The sequence below is a fragment of the Typopeltis vanoorti genome, chromosome 13, assembly GCF_054136105.1.
Source record: "Typopeltis vanoorti isolate ZY-2024b chromosome 13, IOZ_Tvanoo_1.0, whole genome shotgun sequence".
NCBI classification, from domain to species: domain Eukaryota; kingdom Metazoa; phylum Arthropoda; class Arachnida; order Uropygi; family Thelyphonidae; genus Typopeltis; species Typopeltis vanoorti.
The window spans coordinates 8,275,454-8,296,381 of NC_143561.1; the positions used below are offsets into that span (position 1 = coordinate 8,275,454).

Here is a 20,928-nt window from a genome sequence, read left to right on the forward strand (position 1 = left end):
TATATATATATATACAGGGTGTTCGGGATAAATTTGACAGTTTCGTAAGGAAAAAGAAAATCTTCTTTGTATCTATTAAATTTAATGAATTGACAAAAAAACATTACAGGCAGAGTTAATTACAATACTATCAACAAGATTTACTCAAAATAACCATCATTAGCATCGATCACAGCTTCAATTCTGCTTCGGAACCTCGAACAAGCTGATGCTACAGTCTCCCTGGGAAGGGCCGCAAAAACTGTTTTAATTTTATCCATTAACTGGGCTTTTGTATTACTGGAAGTGCGATTGGTGTCTTTTTCAACTGCGCCCCATACAAAATAATCCATGGGGTTAAGGTCTGGGGAGTTTGGAGGCCAAACATTTGGACTGGTGAAGTCGTAGAAATTTTCAGACAACCATTTTTGACTTTTCCCAGAGGTGTGGCAAGGGGCCGAATCCTGCTGCCATACATACGGCCTACCATTGGCTACCCTTGTTATCCAGGGCTTGACTACAGTTAGCAACTCCACGAACAAAGCCCGAATTCCAATGCCAGGGTTCTTCAACACCTGTTCCTGCAGATTTGCGAGGAATTCTGCTGTACGAACGCAATCAGATCGTCTGCTAGGGATCTTTCTTCTTGCTACATCCTCGTAGTCACCATTGCAAGTCTCTAGTTCATGCCTGATTGTTTTTACTGTATTCAGGGAGCATTGGGCAGCAGTCGTAATATCCTTATTTTGATGGCAGGCACGAATCATCATGATACAAGTTATTCTCTTCGATGATTCAGGTGGGTTCCAGCTATCCATCCTTTCTGACATCTTGTATATGAATGAAGAAGGGTCCAAACTTTTAAATGAAGAGAAGTGTGTGTTAATACATGTAACTTACGGAAAAATATAATTAATTATAAATATGTCAAATTTATCCCGAACACCCTGTATATATATATATATATAATGTGCATGTTTTTCTTGCATCCAGTCTTTAAGCCTGGTTTTTACATCTCTGAGTCAGACCGTATCAAACAAATTATTAGAGATAAGCAAAATTAAATAATTTTTTTTAATTATTTCATTTTTATGAAAATTTCATTCATATAAAATTTTGTAAACGTATATTTAGTATAATTCATGCTGAGGGTTTTAGATAATCTGGCAATCTAAGCTCAATAACCTGTTACATTCAAGTAAGTTGGCTTCATGGAAACCTGATAAGTGCATTTCACTTAACTGCCCTGTCAGAGCATTAATTAGGTTTCCCTGAAGATATCTGGCTGTAACAGGTCATTGAGCCACATTAAGGGGAAGTCAATATGATAAAATAATTTCATTTCTGTGTCCACATTCTGTTCATTGCAGTCAAAAAAGTAGCTTTGTGGGAGATGAATGGAAATGCTCTGGTATGAGACCGCCATCCTGCTTATTGGAAGCTTATAAAGTGGCTTGAAAAAGTTCCATGTTTGTGCTCTAGAGTAGGATTTTTGGAATATGTAAAAAAATGATTAAATATATAAAAATAGAAAAAAATCCTTAGCCTGCCTATCATAAAAATGTACTATAGGTTTGCAAAAACCATTTTGTGCATGAACGCCATTTTAAAATAGCATGAAAATTATTCTTTAACTTGAATCCAGTCACTAGACTTGCAATTAATTGAATTTTTTTTCTGTCTTGCTGAAAAAAGCTCAAGTTTCTGTGAGAAGAAACCCTGCCTCTTCCATATTAGATTGCCCACCACACATTAAGTTAAAAAGTACTAAACATGGTTTTACTTCTTGAGTGAATTCCAACCCAGTTATTGCCAGTCAAAGGCATCATCACTACTGACAACTACAGAGGCTCTGAAAATTATTTTAATTTCACTGAGAGAATGGATGTCAATTACTAACATCCATCCATGCTCAGTGGAATTAAAACTTGTAGCTTGTTACTAAACAAACACACACTTAATAACCACAGTAATAAGTAAATATTTCATACTAAGTATCTTAGGACATCGTCAGTACAGTTAATTCAAATAATACTAGGAATAACATACAGTTAGGGTGCATGATTACAATGGAATCCCAATATGCATGCAGTAGCGTGTTATAGAATTAAAAATTAAAATATATCTGGAGGGGGGGGGAACATATTACATTAAAATAAGATAACATATATAAAAATATTTTACACAATTTTGTATGACAATTTCTCATATTTTAGGAATAGCAAGAACGTCATTACAGTTTAGATTTGGTCTGTGAAGTAGGGCTTCAGCACTTATATAAACGTTCATGTTTATATAAAGATCTATGTAGAAGTTTGGTCTTTTCCCATTGGGAAAAGACCATTTGCTTGGATCAGGGGATGGTTGACAGACAGATATCAAAAAATGGTATACAGTGGATGTGAATCTGCCAGATTTAAGGTAACCATGGTGTATATCAAGGTTCAGTCCTTGGGCCGTTATTGTTCAATCTATACATTAAGCATTACATCAATCTATGACATCAAGCAGGGTCTATCATCAGATTTGCAATTGTTTGCTGATGATGCAAAGATAGGCAGGGCAATCAGGGATGCTACTGATATTCAGCAATTACAAAATGATTTGAATGGACTGGAAATCTGGGCAAACGAAAATGGCTGTCGGTTTAATGTTAGTAAGTGTAAAGTTATGCACTTTGGCATGATTAGAGTTCCAGCGGCACATTATATTAGTGGTCTCCTGGGTTCTAAGGAAATAAAGAAGCCGTGGAAAGGGTGCAAAGAAGAGTTACAAAGATTATATCCGGATTATGGGATTTAGATTATGAGGACAGATTGCGAGTATGTAGATTACAGACTCTGGAAATTAACAGGAGAAAGAGGGGTGATATGATAGAGGTCTATAAACTTTTGAATGGGTGTTATAGCATTTCAACTGATGAAATTTTTCGTTATATGGAAGGTGGGGAGAGAACACGGGGGCATCCATGGAAGTTAAATTTATTTGCAGTCAAGAAAGGGTTTTTCTCCCAGAGAGCAGTGCATGAGTGGAATAATTTGCCCTTACAGGTAGTGAGTGCATCTAGTGGGAATGAATTCAAGGGTAGGTATGATAGCTGGGGTTGGGTAATTTACAGCCTCCCTCGATGAGTCCTTGACTCCCTGGAGGTCTCGGATAATGATAATAACACGAAGCTGTTGAATCAAAAAGAAGGTAGATGACAAGTGGTATACACTGTACTTGGGCCATTGCAGCTCAATTTGTATTCATTAATATTGAAAATGATTTGAGAGGAATATTCAGGAATTATTTGTTAATGATGCTAAACTGGATGGTGCAATAGTTATTAAACGTGAAATGAAAATAGGCTGAACTTAGTGGGATGGTTTGAGTAAAGGATAATGGCTACCAATTCAGTGGGTCAAAGTGTATATTATGCACTTTGAGATGAAAAAAACAACAGGCTATTTATTACAAAGTTGGAACTCCACTGCATGAAATTGAGAAGTTTAGGGATAGTGATAAACAGAGAATTGAGGTTCAGATGACATATTGCAAAAGTTGGATCACTTGGATGTTAAGAAACACTGAGAAATAGGGATAAGGAAGTTATTATCTCTCTCTTTATAAGGTTTTCATACAACACCATCTTGATAATTGTGAATAAAATGGTGACTGGTTTGTGGAGTTTTTCCTATGGGATAGACTGAAATTTTGTGAGTTACAAAGTTTAGTTAATAGGCAGAAAAGAGGAGATGTGATAGAAACATATTTTAAGCTGTTTTTATAAGAGTAACTGTTAAATACATTTTCCAATACTTGGCTAGACAGGAGAGAACAAGGGATGCCCCTGAAAGTGGTATAAGAGTATGGTTAGAAAAAGTGTAAAAACTAGATTTTTTTGCTTGGAGATTGGATAGGCTGTCAGAGTAGTCAATGAATGATTTAAGGAGCAATACGACAAGCACTTTGTCAATAATGATGTAACTTCCATGGAGTCTCACTATGGCAAAAATGTTAGTGTAAGGCTGTTATAATGATTTTTATTATAACATTTGATTGGGACCTATTAGTAGTTTCTTACTCACAGTAAGAAACTACTAATAGGTCCCAATCAAACCTCCCAGCTACAATATTTATTCTTTTAAAGGAAATTTACTATAACCAAACTTCCTATGGTCTCTATGAGTTTGCTGTAGTGAGAGTTGACTGCAGTTTTGCATTGGGTAATGAAAATTATTTTCCACTTAATGAGAGGCATCATGCAACAGCAGAATATAAACTATAGTCACTTTGATTCCCTACTGAAAAGAATTAGTGTTATTGTTAAACTGTAATCTTTTGTTATTTGATTTGTAGTGTTATGATAATTATTGTCCTGATTTATTTTTAGGGAGTAGAAAAGACTCGAAGGTTTTTGTTAGAATGGTTGTCATTTTTGTACAGGTAAGGTTTTTTCATTATTATAATAACTTTTATTTAAAATATAATATTGTTGTATAATGAATTTAGTTTAATCCCTTATCCAAGTGTGAGCAAACAAAGTTTGCACCTGAAAGTATCTTCAGGACTGGGGTAAGGTGGTACAACACCACCTTACTCGTTGCAAAGGTGGAGCAAGCTACCAACCTCTCCTGTCTCAGTATCTCCTATAATGCAAAACACATCTCCTTGCGGATATGTCTAATGTTATGCATTAAGGGAAGGGCCACTACCCAGACTAGTTTCGACCTTTATTGAGGTCTCTTCAGTGGGAGCCAGGCCCAAGTTGAGATACCAGGCAGAAGCATTAGCAGGTCATCTCTACCCATAGGAATTGCCAAATGGTGTGCCACCCTTTTTTTAATAAATTACTCTGGATTTAGAGAAAGATGTTGAAATTTTATTTTTCACTTGGTTAGAGTATAATGAATTTAGTTTAATCCTTTATCCAAGTGTGAGCAAACAAAGTTTGCGCCTGAATATGCTGCTGCATAATTCTCTATACTGAGTGTCCAGCAGGTGGACTGTAGATGTGCTCTCTCTCTCTCACTCAAACCAACAGGCTGTGGGTTTGAATCCCATCATAGACAGAGATGTTTGTGAATGCTTGTTGGTGGTAGATGGTTTTATCATCCAATGTGAGACTACCAGCCACTTCGGATTAAGAATAAATATAAGAATAAATAAAATTTTAAAAATAATAAAAATCCTTATCCCCATCTGCTTCTAATGTATTGTAGGTTTGAAGGAGCCATATATAAAAAAAAAAATAAATTTTAAAAACACACACACAATATATATATTGCTCTATAATTCTCACATTCAGTTTGATTTCACTTTTTTATAAATTGTTACAGAGAGAGAGAGAGAGGGAGATCTACTTTAATTTCATGCGATTTCAGTTTATGACCTAACTATCTGGATTATGCAGTGTACGCAGCAGAACTTTTATACCACCATATTTCACATTGAGTATCCAGCTGTTTTGCCACTTTACTTTTGCTGCATTTATCTACAAGTATGGAGCTTTATATTTGATGAGCCATTCAGTTACAGAGTTTGGTAGAGATTTACTTTCAAAAAAACCTTCACCCATATATTATTGGAACTTCATTAATTAATTCTTTATGCAAGGAAAATGTTTAGTCCTTCCTACATCAGCCACTATTCTCAGTTCCTTTTTCATTTAACAGTAAGATAGTCATGCCAATTTCTGGTAATATTGCATTTAGTATTGTACTGTGTACAGTACACTGAGTCCACTTTATTGGTCATGAAAACAGTTATATACTAAAATAATTAAGGTGAATTATTTGTGAGATATAAATAAATTAAATTGTTTTAATTTCTTATTAATGTTACCTTCATACTTATAAAATTTTAGCAAAATTGTTTGTAATATATTTAATTGGTGTTTCATTATATCTTCTCCATGAATCATATATAAGTGAATTCACATACAGATAATCTTCATATATAACGCGGATGTTAGGTTCGATAGAAATGCAGCGTTATATAAATCGCTTTATGCGAGATTCAGATCACATAGAAAAAGTAGGGTTAGGTTCCGAAATCTTTTTTTTTTTTTTTTTTTTTTTTAGATTATATAAACAATGACATATCCAACAAAAATATTTTTTTATTTAATTTTGGTAATTCATGTAAGTTAAGAAAACATATAAACTATGAAACAAATACATAGTATAAAATTATAAAAAATTATAAATTGTACATAAACTTCATTGCATATAATGCATAAATGTTTTAGGCAAAATAAAATAAAGTGTATATTTTAATCATCATCACTCTCTTCAAAACTAACATTTCGTAGATGTTCTTTATTTACAAGTGATCGGACATCGTCATCACTTGAAATCTCTTGGACATCATTTGTATAATTCTCATTGCATACTTAAGCTGATTTAGTTATTAAGAAGTCATTAATAAGACCTTGCTTACCACTATGCTGCAATTTTTTATTAAGTTCATAATACAGAGCTAAACAAATATCCAATTGTCTCGTGAATTTTCCGGAGCACTCCATTAAGAGATCATTACATAAAATAACTTTCTTGCCAAGTTCAATCTGTTGGATCTTGAATGAAAGGATTTCCTTGGAAAATTAATTTTTGTTTCAAGATCCAACAAATTTAACTAAAACAATAAAGAAAATGCTTGTAAATAAGTGAAGATACTAATTTGTTTAAAGAATTATACTAATACAAATTTTGAAATATTAATTAAAGGTGAAAGATGTCATATATTTGTAAAAGATTATAATGTAAGACCCTATAAGATATATGTTAGAGCATAGTAACGAAGGTTCAAAGTCCACTAACAACAACTTCGGATAAACACTGTGCGCATGCCATTCACGTGCGAATGGCATGCGCACAGTGTTTTACGGGAAGATGTGGCACACGTACAGAGTATTCCAGGAAGATAAAAATGAAAATAGGAGCCAGGCACAAAAAGCAGAAAGTTTTGGGTGAAAAGGGCGCTAGAGATACGAGGTATAAAACGGGTTGTTCCCCCCCCCCCCCATTCAGGGCTTTTTAGGTTTTTTCATCTGGAGTTGCTGGAGAATTTCTTGTGGAGTCGGGAAGCGTTCGGAATCTAATCAATAGCGGGCAGCTATTCTCTGCTGTCGGTTCGCGATGTTGTGCGGAAAGAATAGACGAAGAAATATTCGGTACTCTTCCGAGTAAGTTTGAAGAAACTGGCCGCCACATACGTCCATGTGGATCGATCCAAGCCATGCTGTTTCAAGTTGAGAATGTGATGGAAGGACAAAACAATGAAAGCCAAATCTAGCCCGTGAATCAATCACCAAGGACGAGATTGAACATTCGCAGAGAAATTATAAAAAAATGACAGACTGAATGAGTTCCAGAAATGTGGTATTGTAAATCCCTTTTATAATTCTTTTGTTAAGAAAGAACAGAATATTGTGTTATGGAAGAAACGAGATGTTAGGTTATAAAACTCTAAACTTGTTGGAAGGAGGACTATAGTGAAATTTAGATACCAGTGTCTAGAATCTAAAGGCTGTTTCCTTAGTATTTATGTGAACGAGTAGTAGTTAATTTGTTATAAGTAATGATCTATAGAGTTATCGATGTGAATGTTTTAAGAATATGTGTAAGCTAGTAAAATATTTAAAAGATGCTAGCAAGAATTTTGTATAGTGAAACGAGCCTATTCTTGGATATGATGTGTGAATTACAGTTGCTATGTCTAACCTTATAACTTGGGATAACTCTCTTCCTATTGAGTGTTTTTTTTTTTTAATGTGTAATCTTAGGAATCTAATAAAATGTATCTTGATTATCTTAACCTGTTTTGTGCCAAGATTTGAATCCAATGCACTGCTTGCTAACATTTGAATCTGAGTGGGAGAGAATTATGTGACAGAGACCACGACTGCAAACTAAAGTATTTTAAGAGAGATAGATAAAATTGAGATAAAGAGTAATTAATAGATTGATTTACTTAGTATATTTTCTGAGGGTTACTCCTTGGTTAAAAGGAATTTCTAACCTAGGGATCTGGCTGGCGCAGCTTGATCAAATAAATATTGCCAGAACCTGATTAGGAGGTAACTCCAGACCGTTATTGCTGAGGATCGGACTCTATTCAGAAGTCTACCCTTTGTCAATTTATTTGATATACATAATCATTCTAAAAAAAATAAACAATTGAGTGTATATATTTAAAATATAAGGAATATATGTGGGGTGCTTAAGGGTCAAAGCTGTATAACTGAGAGGAGACCCCCACATAGCCTTTAAAGGAATGCAGAGAACCGACCAGGGCTTCTGACCTAATGTCCAATCCTCACCTACTCGTGGCGCACCCTGTTGGGTATCTACTTGGATACTGAACGGACGAGGATGGGCTGGCAATTTGGGATTTAGCCAACCAAATTGCATTCTTATTGGTTAAACCAAAATATAGAATGATGGTACAACATGACAAAATTTCATGCCGGCTGGGGCGTTGCCCGGTTAAACAAGGCCCCCATTGTTTTTGCCAGGGAACCAGGGTGAACAGCGAAAAGTCAGCTACTGGAACAAATCTGAAAATATACCCCAACTCAACATCACCAGAGTTAAAGATCGGTACTATCAACGTAAGAAGCCTGAATGGCAAAGAAATGGAGCTAGCTGAGGAATTAGATAAGTACCAGATCGACATAATAGGGGTGACTGAAACAAAAAAGACCAAAACTGGTGAGATCTTTCTGAGCAATAAATACAAAATGTTATATTCAGGCAATGACAATCAAGGAAAAGAAGGAGTAGCCATAGTATTCAACACAAAATACGAGGCTAATCTTCTTGAATGGCAGGCAATCTCAAGTAGAGTAATGTGGGCAAATATGAGAATGGGGAACTCGACAATGAGACTTATTTGTGCCTATGGTCCCACAGAAGCTTCTACTAAGGTAGAAGTGGAGGAATTTTTTGATGCTTTAGAAAAAGCAACTGACACAATGAAAAATGAAAAGTTGGTCCTTGTTGGGGATCTAAATAGCAGAGTAGGAAATGATTGTGAGACATACAAAAATATTTTGGGAAAATTTGGAGAAAAGAGCAAAGTTAATAATAATGGCAAATATCTGTTGGATATCTGCTCAGGACATGGACTGGTTATTACTAACACCATGTTCCAACATAAAAATGTGCACAAATTCACATGGAGAGAAGAGGCTAGGAATAAGAAAAGTCTCATTCACTATGTTATTGTTGATAGTGATGTTTTCTCCCTGGTGCAGGACACCAGAGTGTACAGAGGATTTGAAATTGGAAGTGTTCACTATTTAGTCTTGAGCAGGATAAAATTGAATTTCATATTAAAAAGAAGAACATGTATGAAAGTTTTAAAGCGAATAAAAGTTGAGCAGCTCTCAGATGTGAACTGTAGGCTAAAATACACAAAGATTATTGAAGAAAAATGAAAGAGTTTGAGAACAGGAATCAAACCTTGGAGATTCAGTGGCAAACTCTGAAGAAAACATTGATTGATTCTGCCAGAGAGGCATGTGGTGAGGTTATCTGTAAGGATAAAAAAATCAGAACTCCCTGGTGGACACAGGAAGTTAAAGAGGCAGTGAAGGAAAAGAAGAAAGCATATCAAAAGTTCCTGGCAAACAAGTCAGCTTGTGCTCTTAGAGAATATAGATACAAATGCAAGAATGCTAAACACTGTGTAAAACTAGCTAAACAAAAGTCATGGGAGGACTTTGGCAAGAATATAGAAAATAAATATCAAGAAGGTGGCAAAATATTCTGGAGGTTGTTGAAGAAGCTTAAGAATGGAGGAAAGAGTGCTGTAAAAGGAATTAGAGATGCTAAAAGTGACATGAAAACAGGAGAAAAAGATATCCTTGAAGTATGGAGTAATTACTTTGAAAAACTGCTAAATGAAACAAGCAGTGATGACAGCACAGTGGTAAAAAACACTGACCAGGCATGCAGTCAGAAATACATATCCATACTAGAAGTAGAAAAAGCCATCAAAGGCTTGAAATGTGGAAAGGCAGCAGGAGTAGATGATATTCGACCAGAAATGCCGAAGTATGGTGGTATAAGAGTCTTACAGTGGCTGCACTGCATAGTTCAGAAAGCCTGGACAGAGGGACGAATTCCCGATGACTGGAGTAGAGCCCTCATAGTACCCATATATAAAAAGGGAAATAAAACTGCATGTGAGAATTACAGAGGTATTTCTTTACTGAGTGTTCCTGGCAAGATCTATGCAAGTATACTTGAGAAACGGTTGAGAAGAATTGTGGAAGAAAAGCTTGGTAAAGAACAATCTGGATTCAGGCCAAATAGAGGCTGTCACGATCAGATCTTCACTTTACGACAAATTGTCGAGAAAGCATGGGAATATAACAAAGATCTGTATTTAAGTTTTGTCGATCTGGAAAAGGCATATGACAAGGTGCCAAGAGAGAAGCTATTCAATATGCTGCAGTTATATGGTGTCAATGGGGCATTATATCAAGCAATACTTAGTCTTTATTTGAGTTGTGAGTCAGCAGTTAGACTTGAAGGAAGTACAGGAAGATGATTTAATGTTAAATCTGGTGTGAGACAAAGATGTACATTATCCCCTCTGTTATTCATTATCTATATTGATCACATTATGAAGGAAAGTGGTATTAAACATGATATCAAAATTGGAGATGTTAATGTCAGCTCTTTGCTTTATGCAGATGATGTTATACTTCTAAATAAATCTGCTACAAGTCTGCAAGATTCTCTGACTAAATTGAATAGCTGTTGTAATAGATATGGTATGAAGATCAGCAATAAAAAGACAAAGACAATGAAAATAGGCAGAATCATTGAAAATGTCAACTGTGTTGTGAATGGAGAACCTGTGGAACAAGTAAAACATTTCAACTATTTAGGCACGATTTTTACTGAAGATGGTAAATTAAATATAGAAATAGACATCAGAATAAGCAAAGCTGGTATGGCGAGAAGTCAATTGAATAAATTTATATGGAATAAGAGAGAAATTAGTCGGAACACTAAATTAGCTGTGTACAAGATAGTGTTCAAACCAGTTTTAACTTATGGATCTGAGAGCTGGGTCAGAAGTAAAACACTTGACCAAAGACTAGAGACTACAGATATGAGAGTCCTGAGAAAGATTATAGGCGTGAACAGATGGCATCAATGGCAATATAATATTAAAAACGAGGATATTAGGAAAGAACTTGACATTGTCAGCATCCAGGAATGTGTTAGCAGAGCTAATCTCAGGTGGTATGGTCACTTAAACAGAATGGGCGAGGAAAGATTAGCAAACAAGTGTTCTCTGCCAGGTTGGCAGCAAAACGACCTAGAGGAAGACTAAGATATATGTGGATTGATACTGTACAAAGTGCTTTAGACGATAGAAATATAAGATCTGATAATGTTGGAGTCTTGACAAGTAACAGACTGATTTGGAGGAAAATTGTAGATAGGAAATTAATAATGATGTAATTTTTTCATGTAGTACTATCATATCCTGTACACCCCTTGAGGGTACATGGCAGGAATTTGATGATGATGGAATATATGTAAGAGACATCCCTTAAAACATATACCTTAAAAAGGACAAAGGCAAAGAATATATATAAAGAAATACCCCCCCCCCCCCAGATATTTAACAATGGTGCAGCAGCCGGCAGGATGTGATTAGGTCCTGAAAAAAATTAAGTAAATTGACCTATCACAGTGAGTTGGTCTTTGGTTGATATCAGGCAATCAGAAATTTATTGGAAATAGTAGAAATTTTGAGAAAATAATCTTATATTTTAGTGTAAGCTCAAATACAAGTATGGTTCTCCCAACCAGTTTGGAGATGAACGACACTGAATTTTTTCCCACGATAAACCCACAGCAAGTATTCCCCCAATTCTCTGGTGAGGAATCAGATGATGTGTTAATGTTTTTTGGTTATATTGAGAAAAATCGGTAGATGGAGTGATTTCCAACTCCTTATTCTGCTACGCAGCAAGCTAGTGGGGAAGGCCAAGACCTTTTTCTACTCTTCACCGATTCTGAAGGAGACCCTGAGCTACTCAAAATTCAAAGGAATCCTTATATCTCAGTTTTCAAGGATAAAGAATGTAGGGCCTAATTTGTGGAAGCTGCAGAAAATGGGGCAAAAGGATAAGGAGAGCATGTCCGACTTCCACAATAGGTTGCTGACCCTCTCTAGTACCCTAAACGTCTCAAGTGAAGACAAACACCATTTGGACTGGGCAGTCTAGGATTGCACTAAGACCAGAACTGAAGGAGACAGCCTTCGCTAAGGAAATAACCAACTTAGAAGAGTGCTATGCCGCCGTAAAGGAAAGAGAACAGATGCTTGGAGACATTCTTCCTGCATCTGCTGCCAGCTATATTAACGTGATTAAGAAGATGAAGAGTTCCAACTGCGAGAACAAAATTGAGAACAAATCTTGCTCACGTATAGGGACGAATAAGGATCAAAGGGATAGTGAGGAAGTAAGAGAAAATTCAGTCAACACTAATCAAGAGGCTGAAATTAAAATGAACATCACAAAGAAATAGGGCTAACAAATATGGAACTACGCACTTTCATAAGACAAGAAGTTGAATGGCTACAACAGCCTTGAATAGACCGTCTTGATGCTGCACTAAAGCAGCTGGTGGCAGTTACAGAAAGGACCTCAAAATCAGCTATACCTCAAATCAAGAAGACTAATGAATTCATCAGACAAGAAGTAGAAAGAATTCAACAGCCTATGATAGACCGTCTTGATGCTGTTGAATGGTGGCAGTGACAGAACAGAAACCCGAGGAGTCTCTACCTAAATCTGAACGAAGTAGTGGGCAAGGAGAAAGAAAGGAGACTCCTCAATGTTTTAATTGTGGCAAGATTGGGCATTTAGCCTGAAATTGTTTTAGCAACAAGAGACCCTCCAATAGAAATAATAGATATGAGCCGAGATTTGGGCACACTCCTCATATTTTTGAAGGTAAATCACGGAGAAGAGGACAAAGGAATCATGAACATCTAAGAAGATCGAGAATGAAAATCAAAGGGAATATACATGGATGTTATTGTAACATATTGCTAGATACTGATTCCTAGGCCTCTGTAATTACTGAAGATTATCTTCAAGAAATAAAATCTAGTGTATGGCAAGGTAGTTATAAACTAAAGAGACCGATTAGATTATCAGGAATCTCAACATCAGAGATATATGTAACAAAGAAGGTTAGAGTAAAATTGTACTTACCTGAATTTAACATGAGTGTTTGGCAAGATTTGTTGGTCCTCCCTAGGACATCTCGCCCAAGCGCACAAATCATCTTGGGAATAAATTTTCTAGAGAAGTACAAATTCTCATGCGACTCTTCTCTCGTAATGAAATGTTCCTTATGGGAAGAAAACGGTCAGGTAAAGGGAGAAATATTAATGGAAAGAAAGTTAGGGAATCATTTCAAGGCAGAATGCAAAATGAGACTAACATCACAGAAAGTGTACAGTCTAAAAGGGATAATGAAGAATGTATAGATAACCAGACTGATTCTTCATTAACTTCAACATCCAAAGAAAACAGCCAGACTGAAACTTACCTCATATCAAGTGTCAAAGTAGTAGATGATCAAAATGTAGGGGAAAATAGTCAGAGAACAATCGCTGTAAATTTAATTGAGAGATTTGAAAGATCTAGAAGTTCCTTTAACAATTCAAGTTTGAAGAATGGGAGATTCATTCCCAGAGGATTGAGGGACGTCTAAAAAAGAAATTTTCTGGAAAAAAAATTTTTTTCTAGAAAGGGGGGACCTTTGTTACATCCTGAATGAAGAACTTTTAAAAGGAAACAATTCATTCAGGATTTAAGAAGTCAGAAAAATCAGCAGAGAGAAAAAACTTGTACTCGAGCAGAAGAAATAAAGTAGTAACTGTAAATAGAAATAGAATTACATCCTTTTAGTAGAATTGTAATACCATGTAAAGAACTTTGTGTATAAATTAGTATTATATGAATGCATCATGTATACAATGAATGGATAAATTAGATGTAAACAATAGTCCAAAGGTCATGGGTGGACCTGAGGCATTGGCAATCTTGGAAAGCGATGCACATTCGTTTCCCGGAAGACGCTGCTAGAGATCTCGCGACGTGCCGAAATCCCTGCGGATGAAGAAAGTAGCAGACGGGAAAAGATTGCAGAAAGTAAGAGGGTGCTATCGCAGCTAGTAACAGGGTGCTAAAAAGGGGGGAAGTGAAGGAAGAATAAAAAGGATTTGCACCCCTTTCTCGGGGCCTTTTTTTCACCTATTTTGCGGGAAGATGATTCGACTTCTCTCGTGGATCGGAAGTTCCTGATGGTGTTTCTTGGCAATAGTACGATATTGGACGGTGCGCCTTTCCCTTCGATGTCTAAATTTCTGCCGGTACTAAAGCGTGAGATGTCGGCATATGCTGTCTTCACTCCTTCGCTGAAAGTTCCAATGGAATAATATCGTGGACATATCCTGTAGAAACTAGGATGACTTGAAACATATTGAGAATAGACGAGGGAAAAACGCCAGGTGCAGAGCATAGCTTAATCTGATGACCATAGTGACCCACCACGTGGACGCAGGCTTATGGAAGTATCAAGAGGTAATTCAAACAAAGAAGGACCTGGAGATCCTGCCCCAAGAAATGGTAAAGTACAGATTTTGTTGTATAATTACCCAGTCAGTAAAAGGGAAATATCATTGTAGTGTAATAATTGCGTATGGACAGTATTTAAGAACTTTAAGTGATTATTAAGTAGTGGCTAATGTCCAGAAGACAAATTGTCTGGAATGATTACACAGTCCAACACAATTTTTGCTGACTTTTATATGAGACTTGTTTTTTACTAATTTGGGTGCTCTGATTTCAAATATCAAACCCATTTTTCTCTATCACGTCAGGTTTTTCCTCTATGGCATTTTCTTTTTGCTAATTTGTAAGTTTTTGATAGTTTTAAGGAGGCAGTACTATTTAGAGGATCAAAAAAATCGATTTTTTAATATTATTTTCTGAAAGTATGTACTATTAAAAATCTGTTGCTAACTTTTTATCAAGAAATTCGAAAAATTCCCGAAGATATAGCCTATTATTCAAAGTGGTGCGCAGATCAGAATCAGAGCGCTCACCGCTCTCGCTTGTTAGTAAACGAATAAATGCGTAAGAACCTGCAATGGCACGTACTGGCGCTTTGAATGAATTATGAATGAATTATTATTCTTATTATAACCAGAAGTCTGAACTAAACAAAAATAGCAATCATCTACGTGATTTTTCGGTTCACGCCCAATCATTGGTATGCCAAAAGCTAATTTTTGGCATTTTCCCTTGCTCCACTGTCTTAAAATTTTCTACACATGACTTACACATTTTATTTGGAGCCCATGACTTGTCCTGATCTGCAATTTTTACATCAAAGTATGCAAAGTACACTTTCTTAACAAAATCAGTGATATTTGTCCTTTGACTGGGAACAGTAAAGCTGCCACAAATGTAGCAGAAGGAATCTACACTATTGACACAATTTCGAGTAGTAGACATGATGTATTTTCTTCACTACCGACTAACATGCAATTAACAAGACAAAAAAACCCCAGAGACTTTATTGAAATGTTATAAGCGCTCATCATACTTTCATGATCGATTAACGATTGACTGATTTCGATTGTTCTTTGTCCGCTATGACGCATATAGCATTCATTTGTTTTAGGCAGTTGTCATCGCCTACTTTTCATCACCTAAATGTATTAGGTTGGTTATTGGCCTCTCTCGCATTCACAGTGCCAGTACGTGTGCCATTGCAGGTTCTTACGCATTTATTCGTTTACTAACAAGCGAGAGCGGTGAGCGCTCCGATTCTGATCTGCAAACCACTTTGAATAATAGGCTATATCTTAGGGAATTTTTCGAATTTCTTGATAAAAGTTAGGAACAGATTTTTAAAAGTACATACTTTCAGAAAATAATATTAAAAAATCGATTTTTTTGATACTCTAAATAGTACTGCCTCCTTAAAATTATCAAAAACTTACAAATTAGCAAAAAGAAAATGCCATAGAGGAAAAACCTGACGTGATAGAGAAAAATGGGTTTGATATTTGAAATCAGCGCACCCAAATTAGTAAAAAACAAGTGTCAGATCATAATCAGCAGAAAAAAAATTTTTTTTTGTTGGCCAGTGTTATAGATGATTGTGACTGGTTTAATGTGCAAGACTAATATAGTAGGTAGAAAATTGATTAGAAGTGTATATTATGTGTGTTTAATCTCTGACTTAAAAGAAGGATTTTATTGTTCATTCATTAGAATATTAATCAGTTTGATAGTTTGATTCAGCATGTCATTGAACTAATTGAAAGTGAGATTGGTCTAAGTGTATATGTCTTTAGATTCCAATAAATATGTTTTTTCTTCTATACCTGAGTTTTGCCTGTGATATGAATCAAGACTACCACTCATTAATCTGAACCATAGCAGGAGGATTGAAAGAAAGGTATAACATGTTGATATAGAGGTTACGACTGCAAACCAGAATTTACTTAGCCACAGTAAAGTGTTTAATTTATGAGTTTAAGCACTAAATTTATTCACCTATGTGCACCATAAGTCTGGAAAAGTCTCCTTGAATAAGAGTCCCCTCTATTCTAAGATATTGGCTGGCACAGCTTAAAAAAAATAAATTTGTCAATATCTGAAGAGGAGACGGCCCCAGAATGAAATTAGAGGATTCGTTTCTTTTAGCAAGGAATAACTTTTAACAGTCAGGGTAAGCACGTGAGTAAAATTAGAAGTCGGCTAGAGATATAGAATTTGCTTTCCTTATAGAATGAACACATAAGAAGTGATACAGATATTAGAATCAGGGAAATTTTGGTAAGTAGTTATTGTAGAGAGGTAAAATTCATAAAGGAAGTAAATCATTTTAGGAAAAGTAGGAAACGACATAACAATGGCACAGATGACAATATTTAACAAATCCTTCTGCTAATTTCTTTAAACTGAATTCTTTAACAGATTCATCGCAATCAGAATCTTCGGCAGAACTTTCTCTGTCATTTAGTTCGATGTCATCTATTAATTGTACTAGCTCCTCATTTAAATCTATTTCACTATCAATTAATTCACTAATTTCATTTTCAACCATATCGGAAAAGTGCTATAAGTAGCCATTACTATAAAAATAAATTTTTTACATAAAAAAAGCATTACATATTGTATGTAACTCACCAAAAAATAAAGTGCTCAGCTTGAGATTAACAATACTTATGATTTTTAATCCGCTTTCCTGGCAGAAAACGAAGACAATTTTCAACAATAACCACTTTATACGGTAAGCAGTTGACGTACATGCGTGCTAAAGGGTATTTCCCCTAATACAAATTCGCTACTTATAACTATATGCACGATACTGGTAGACACAAATTTGACGAAGATAAAATTTGATTTTTAAGTCGTGCGTTGAAAAATATATGAAAATATAAAGGGTTACTGCAGTTTGTAGACCGTCTTATATGGAAACCGCATTGTATAAGTACTGCATTATCAAGGGTTACCTGTATACTGTATTGAGGATGTACTGTAAGCTGTTTTTGATTTAAAAAAAAATAATATTTTTAATACTGTGGGGGGGGGGGGGAAAGAGACATGAATTCAGTCATTCAGAAGCAGAATCTCAAGCTTTAGGTTAGAAAAATATTAAGCAGATATGTCTTCTTTGATAGCTAATCCATTAAATCTAGTTCTATCACTCATTCAGATATTATTATCACATTTTATAACTGTGTGACTGCACTTAGATGGTTACTCTTTTGAATGATTCCTTTCATTTTCATCATCACAGTCCATGGGTCCAATGCCTATTGGTGTCTGATGCTTGCTTCACCATTCTTTGCCATTTCTCTCTGCCCATTGCCAGTTGACTCAAATCCTGTAAACTCTTTCTGCACCACTCTTTTCACTTCATTTCATTTTCATTTTACTGTATTTATTTTCATGCAAATTAAAAAGAAAATACATGTTCTTTTTAATTCAGAAGCTTCTTAAAAGGAAGTGCATCCCAAATCAGAATCATCAAAAGTAACCAACTATATATTCATAGCTGATCTCTTTCCTATGTCAGTTCTTAAATATGGATAAAAATGCTGATAGAGGAAAAGGAATGGTTTTGAATATATATATATATATATATATATATATATATATATATATTTTTTTTTTTTAAAGAATTGAATGACTAGAACCGAGATTTAAGTAAAAAAGTTTTAATATTAAAACACTACTAGTTTCGGCTTATAACAGCCTTCATCAGGTGACATTATAAAAGAAAGAAAAAAGAAAAAACACTGAAGCTTAAATAAACTAAGAACATCATAGAGTCTCTATACATAATTAACATTAAAACATTGTGGTTGTATTTAAAGCTGTTGTTTCGTTTGTGGTATTGTTGGGAAAGTACATGATAGTAGCATCTCGTGAACGCCAGTACATGATTACAGCTGAATGACTATCTGGGAGGTTGTAGCTCAAGTTATTATTTAGATGAACAGGATTGAAGATGATTTCCCACACACACATACATGCACTATGTTGCCAAAAGTGTCCAGACGTCCCTATAGCTCTATGTTGACTCACCTGTATGATGTAGATAATACATGTTGTTTGCAATTCTACATAAGCATAGGCATGTGGGCATTAACAGTGTAGACATTCTTTGCCATCAGGATGATCATTCAGTCCAAGAGATTTCTGCCACATTACACATGCCGTGGTGTATTGTCAGCAAGGTTATCATGAAGTGGAAACGTGATGGAAACTACCAAACCCCTCCTCCAAACTGGTAGGTCTAAGAAACTGACGAATCAGAACCAACAAACTCTCAAGCATGTTGTCACAGCAAATCATCAGTTAGCCTTAGCAATCATCACAAATGACTTCTGCATGAGCTCTGGAACAGATATCAGTGACAGAACTATTCACCAGGAGGTGTTTGCCCTTGGGTGTCGTTGTCATGCTGCTGCTCACAAGCCCTTGATTACACCTGCCTGGTATCATCTGGAATGGTGCAGACAACACCATCATTTGACTGTGGATCAATGGAAGAAGGTCCTGTGGAGTGATGAATCACATTACACAATCTGGCAATCCGATAGGCATGTTTGGACCTGGTGAATGATACTTACAGGAATGTCTTGTAGCAATCCTGAATTTTGGAGGTGGTAGCATAATGGTCTTGGACTGTTTTTCCTGGTTTGGACTAGGCCCATTGGTTTCTGTGTCTGGATTTTTAAATGCTGATGCATACCATGATATTTTGGACAATTCTGTTCTTTTCTCACTGTGACAACAGTTTGGAATAGGCTCTTTCTGTATCAGCATGATAATGCACCTGTTCACAAAGCAAAGACCCTAGCTCCATGGTTTAAAGAGGTGGAAGAACTAAACTGGCCAGACCTACTTGCCTAACTAACACTCATCAGATGTTTACCATATTACAGGAGGAATGAAAATTAATTCCAACAGCAGTTTACCAGAACTTAGTAGAGAGCCTACCCTAAAGGGCTGTATTGCAGCAAAATCTGCTACGCTTTACTTCGTATTGACAGCAATGTTATAGCATTGCTGTTAATGCTAGTCAACACTGTCATTGCTGGTCAACACTGACCAGTGAGGAAGAGTTTTAGTTTTGGGAAAAGATAGAAATCAGAGGGAGCCAAATCCAGGGCATAGGGTAGATGTTCCAACAAATCATAGTGCAGATCCCTTAATTTTCCCATTGCCAAAAACACCTTTGTGAGCAGGTGCATTGTCCTGATAAAAGATGATTTTTTTCTTCTACAAACTGGGTCTTTTCTCACAAATTTTTTTGTCTAGTCTGGTTAAAAGATCAGAATAATATTCCCCTGTTATTCTTTTATCCTTTTCAAGATAATTAATAAACAAAATGCGTTTAGCATCCTAAAACACCGATGGCATGACCTTTCCTGCTGATGGAATCAACTTTGTCTTTGGCACTGAACAACCATTGTTTTGACTGCCGTTTGGATTCTGGTGTGTAATGATGAATCCAAGTCTCATCCATAGTAATAAATTGATGCATAAAATCAGTTTCATTCTTGTTAAAACGCCCCAAGCACTGTTCAGAGATTTTCATGCGAGCAAGCATGGCACCCATCTTGTGCAAAGCTTTTTCATTTGCAATTCTTCATGCAAAATATATCCTACACATTCTTTTGAAATGTCTATAGTCTCAACAATTTCATGCACTTTGACTCGGTCATCCAATACCATATCGTGCACTTGATAATGATTTCTGATGGTGTTAGGACGTGAAGTTTTCCAAACACTTTTTGGACGTCCTTCACGTCGAGTTTAAACGTGGTATAGCCACGTTTAAATTCGGAGCCCATTTTTAATTGTCAAAAACAAAGGAGAAGAGTGCCTATAAACTTTTATGAACTTCAAATGAATTTCTTTTGGCGTTAAACCTTTTACAAAGAATTTTATAACTGCACGATACTCAATTTTATCCATTTCAAGGGATACAGACAACACTTTTGCTTTAGACAGCAGTATAAAACAAACTACTTGGTAGAATGACTTGCAATTTCACATGGATGCTTATAATAGATGTACCAACTTATGGGGGGAAAAAATCTCGATGATAGTGCTGCCATCTATGGTCGAAGCCGAGAACTTTTCAGACACCCTCGTGTGTGTGTGTGTGTGTGTGTGTGTGTGTGTGTGTGTGTGTGTGTGTGTGTGTGTGTGTGTGTGTGTGTGTGTGTGTGTGTGTGTGTATATTTATTTGAACTACTATATATGAATATATAATAATTGCTCATTGCTAGAAGTTTACATCTTTGGATGTTTCTTTAATTATCATGAACCTAGAAGTTAAGTATCTTTTAACTAAACTAGAAAGGAATGTTTTTATGGTCGTT

The 20,928-nt window shown here is 35.8% G+C and overlaps 1 protein-coding gene across 2 annotated transcripts in view; it reads left to right on the forward strand.

Moving 5' to 3' along the window:
* The window catches only part of Dus3 (Dihydrouridine synthase 3), a 149,603-nt gene that overhangs the window by 117,793 nt on the left and 10,882 nt on the right, over positions 1–20,928 (forward strand). For both annotated transcript variants that reach the window (XM_090402404.1, XM_090402405.1), the window contains one exon: positions 4,355–4,407. In XM_090402404.1, the coding sequence (XP_090258530.1) occupies positions 4,355–4,407 (53 nt within the window). The remainder of the gene's footprint in view (positions 1–4,354; positions 4,408–20,928) is intronic.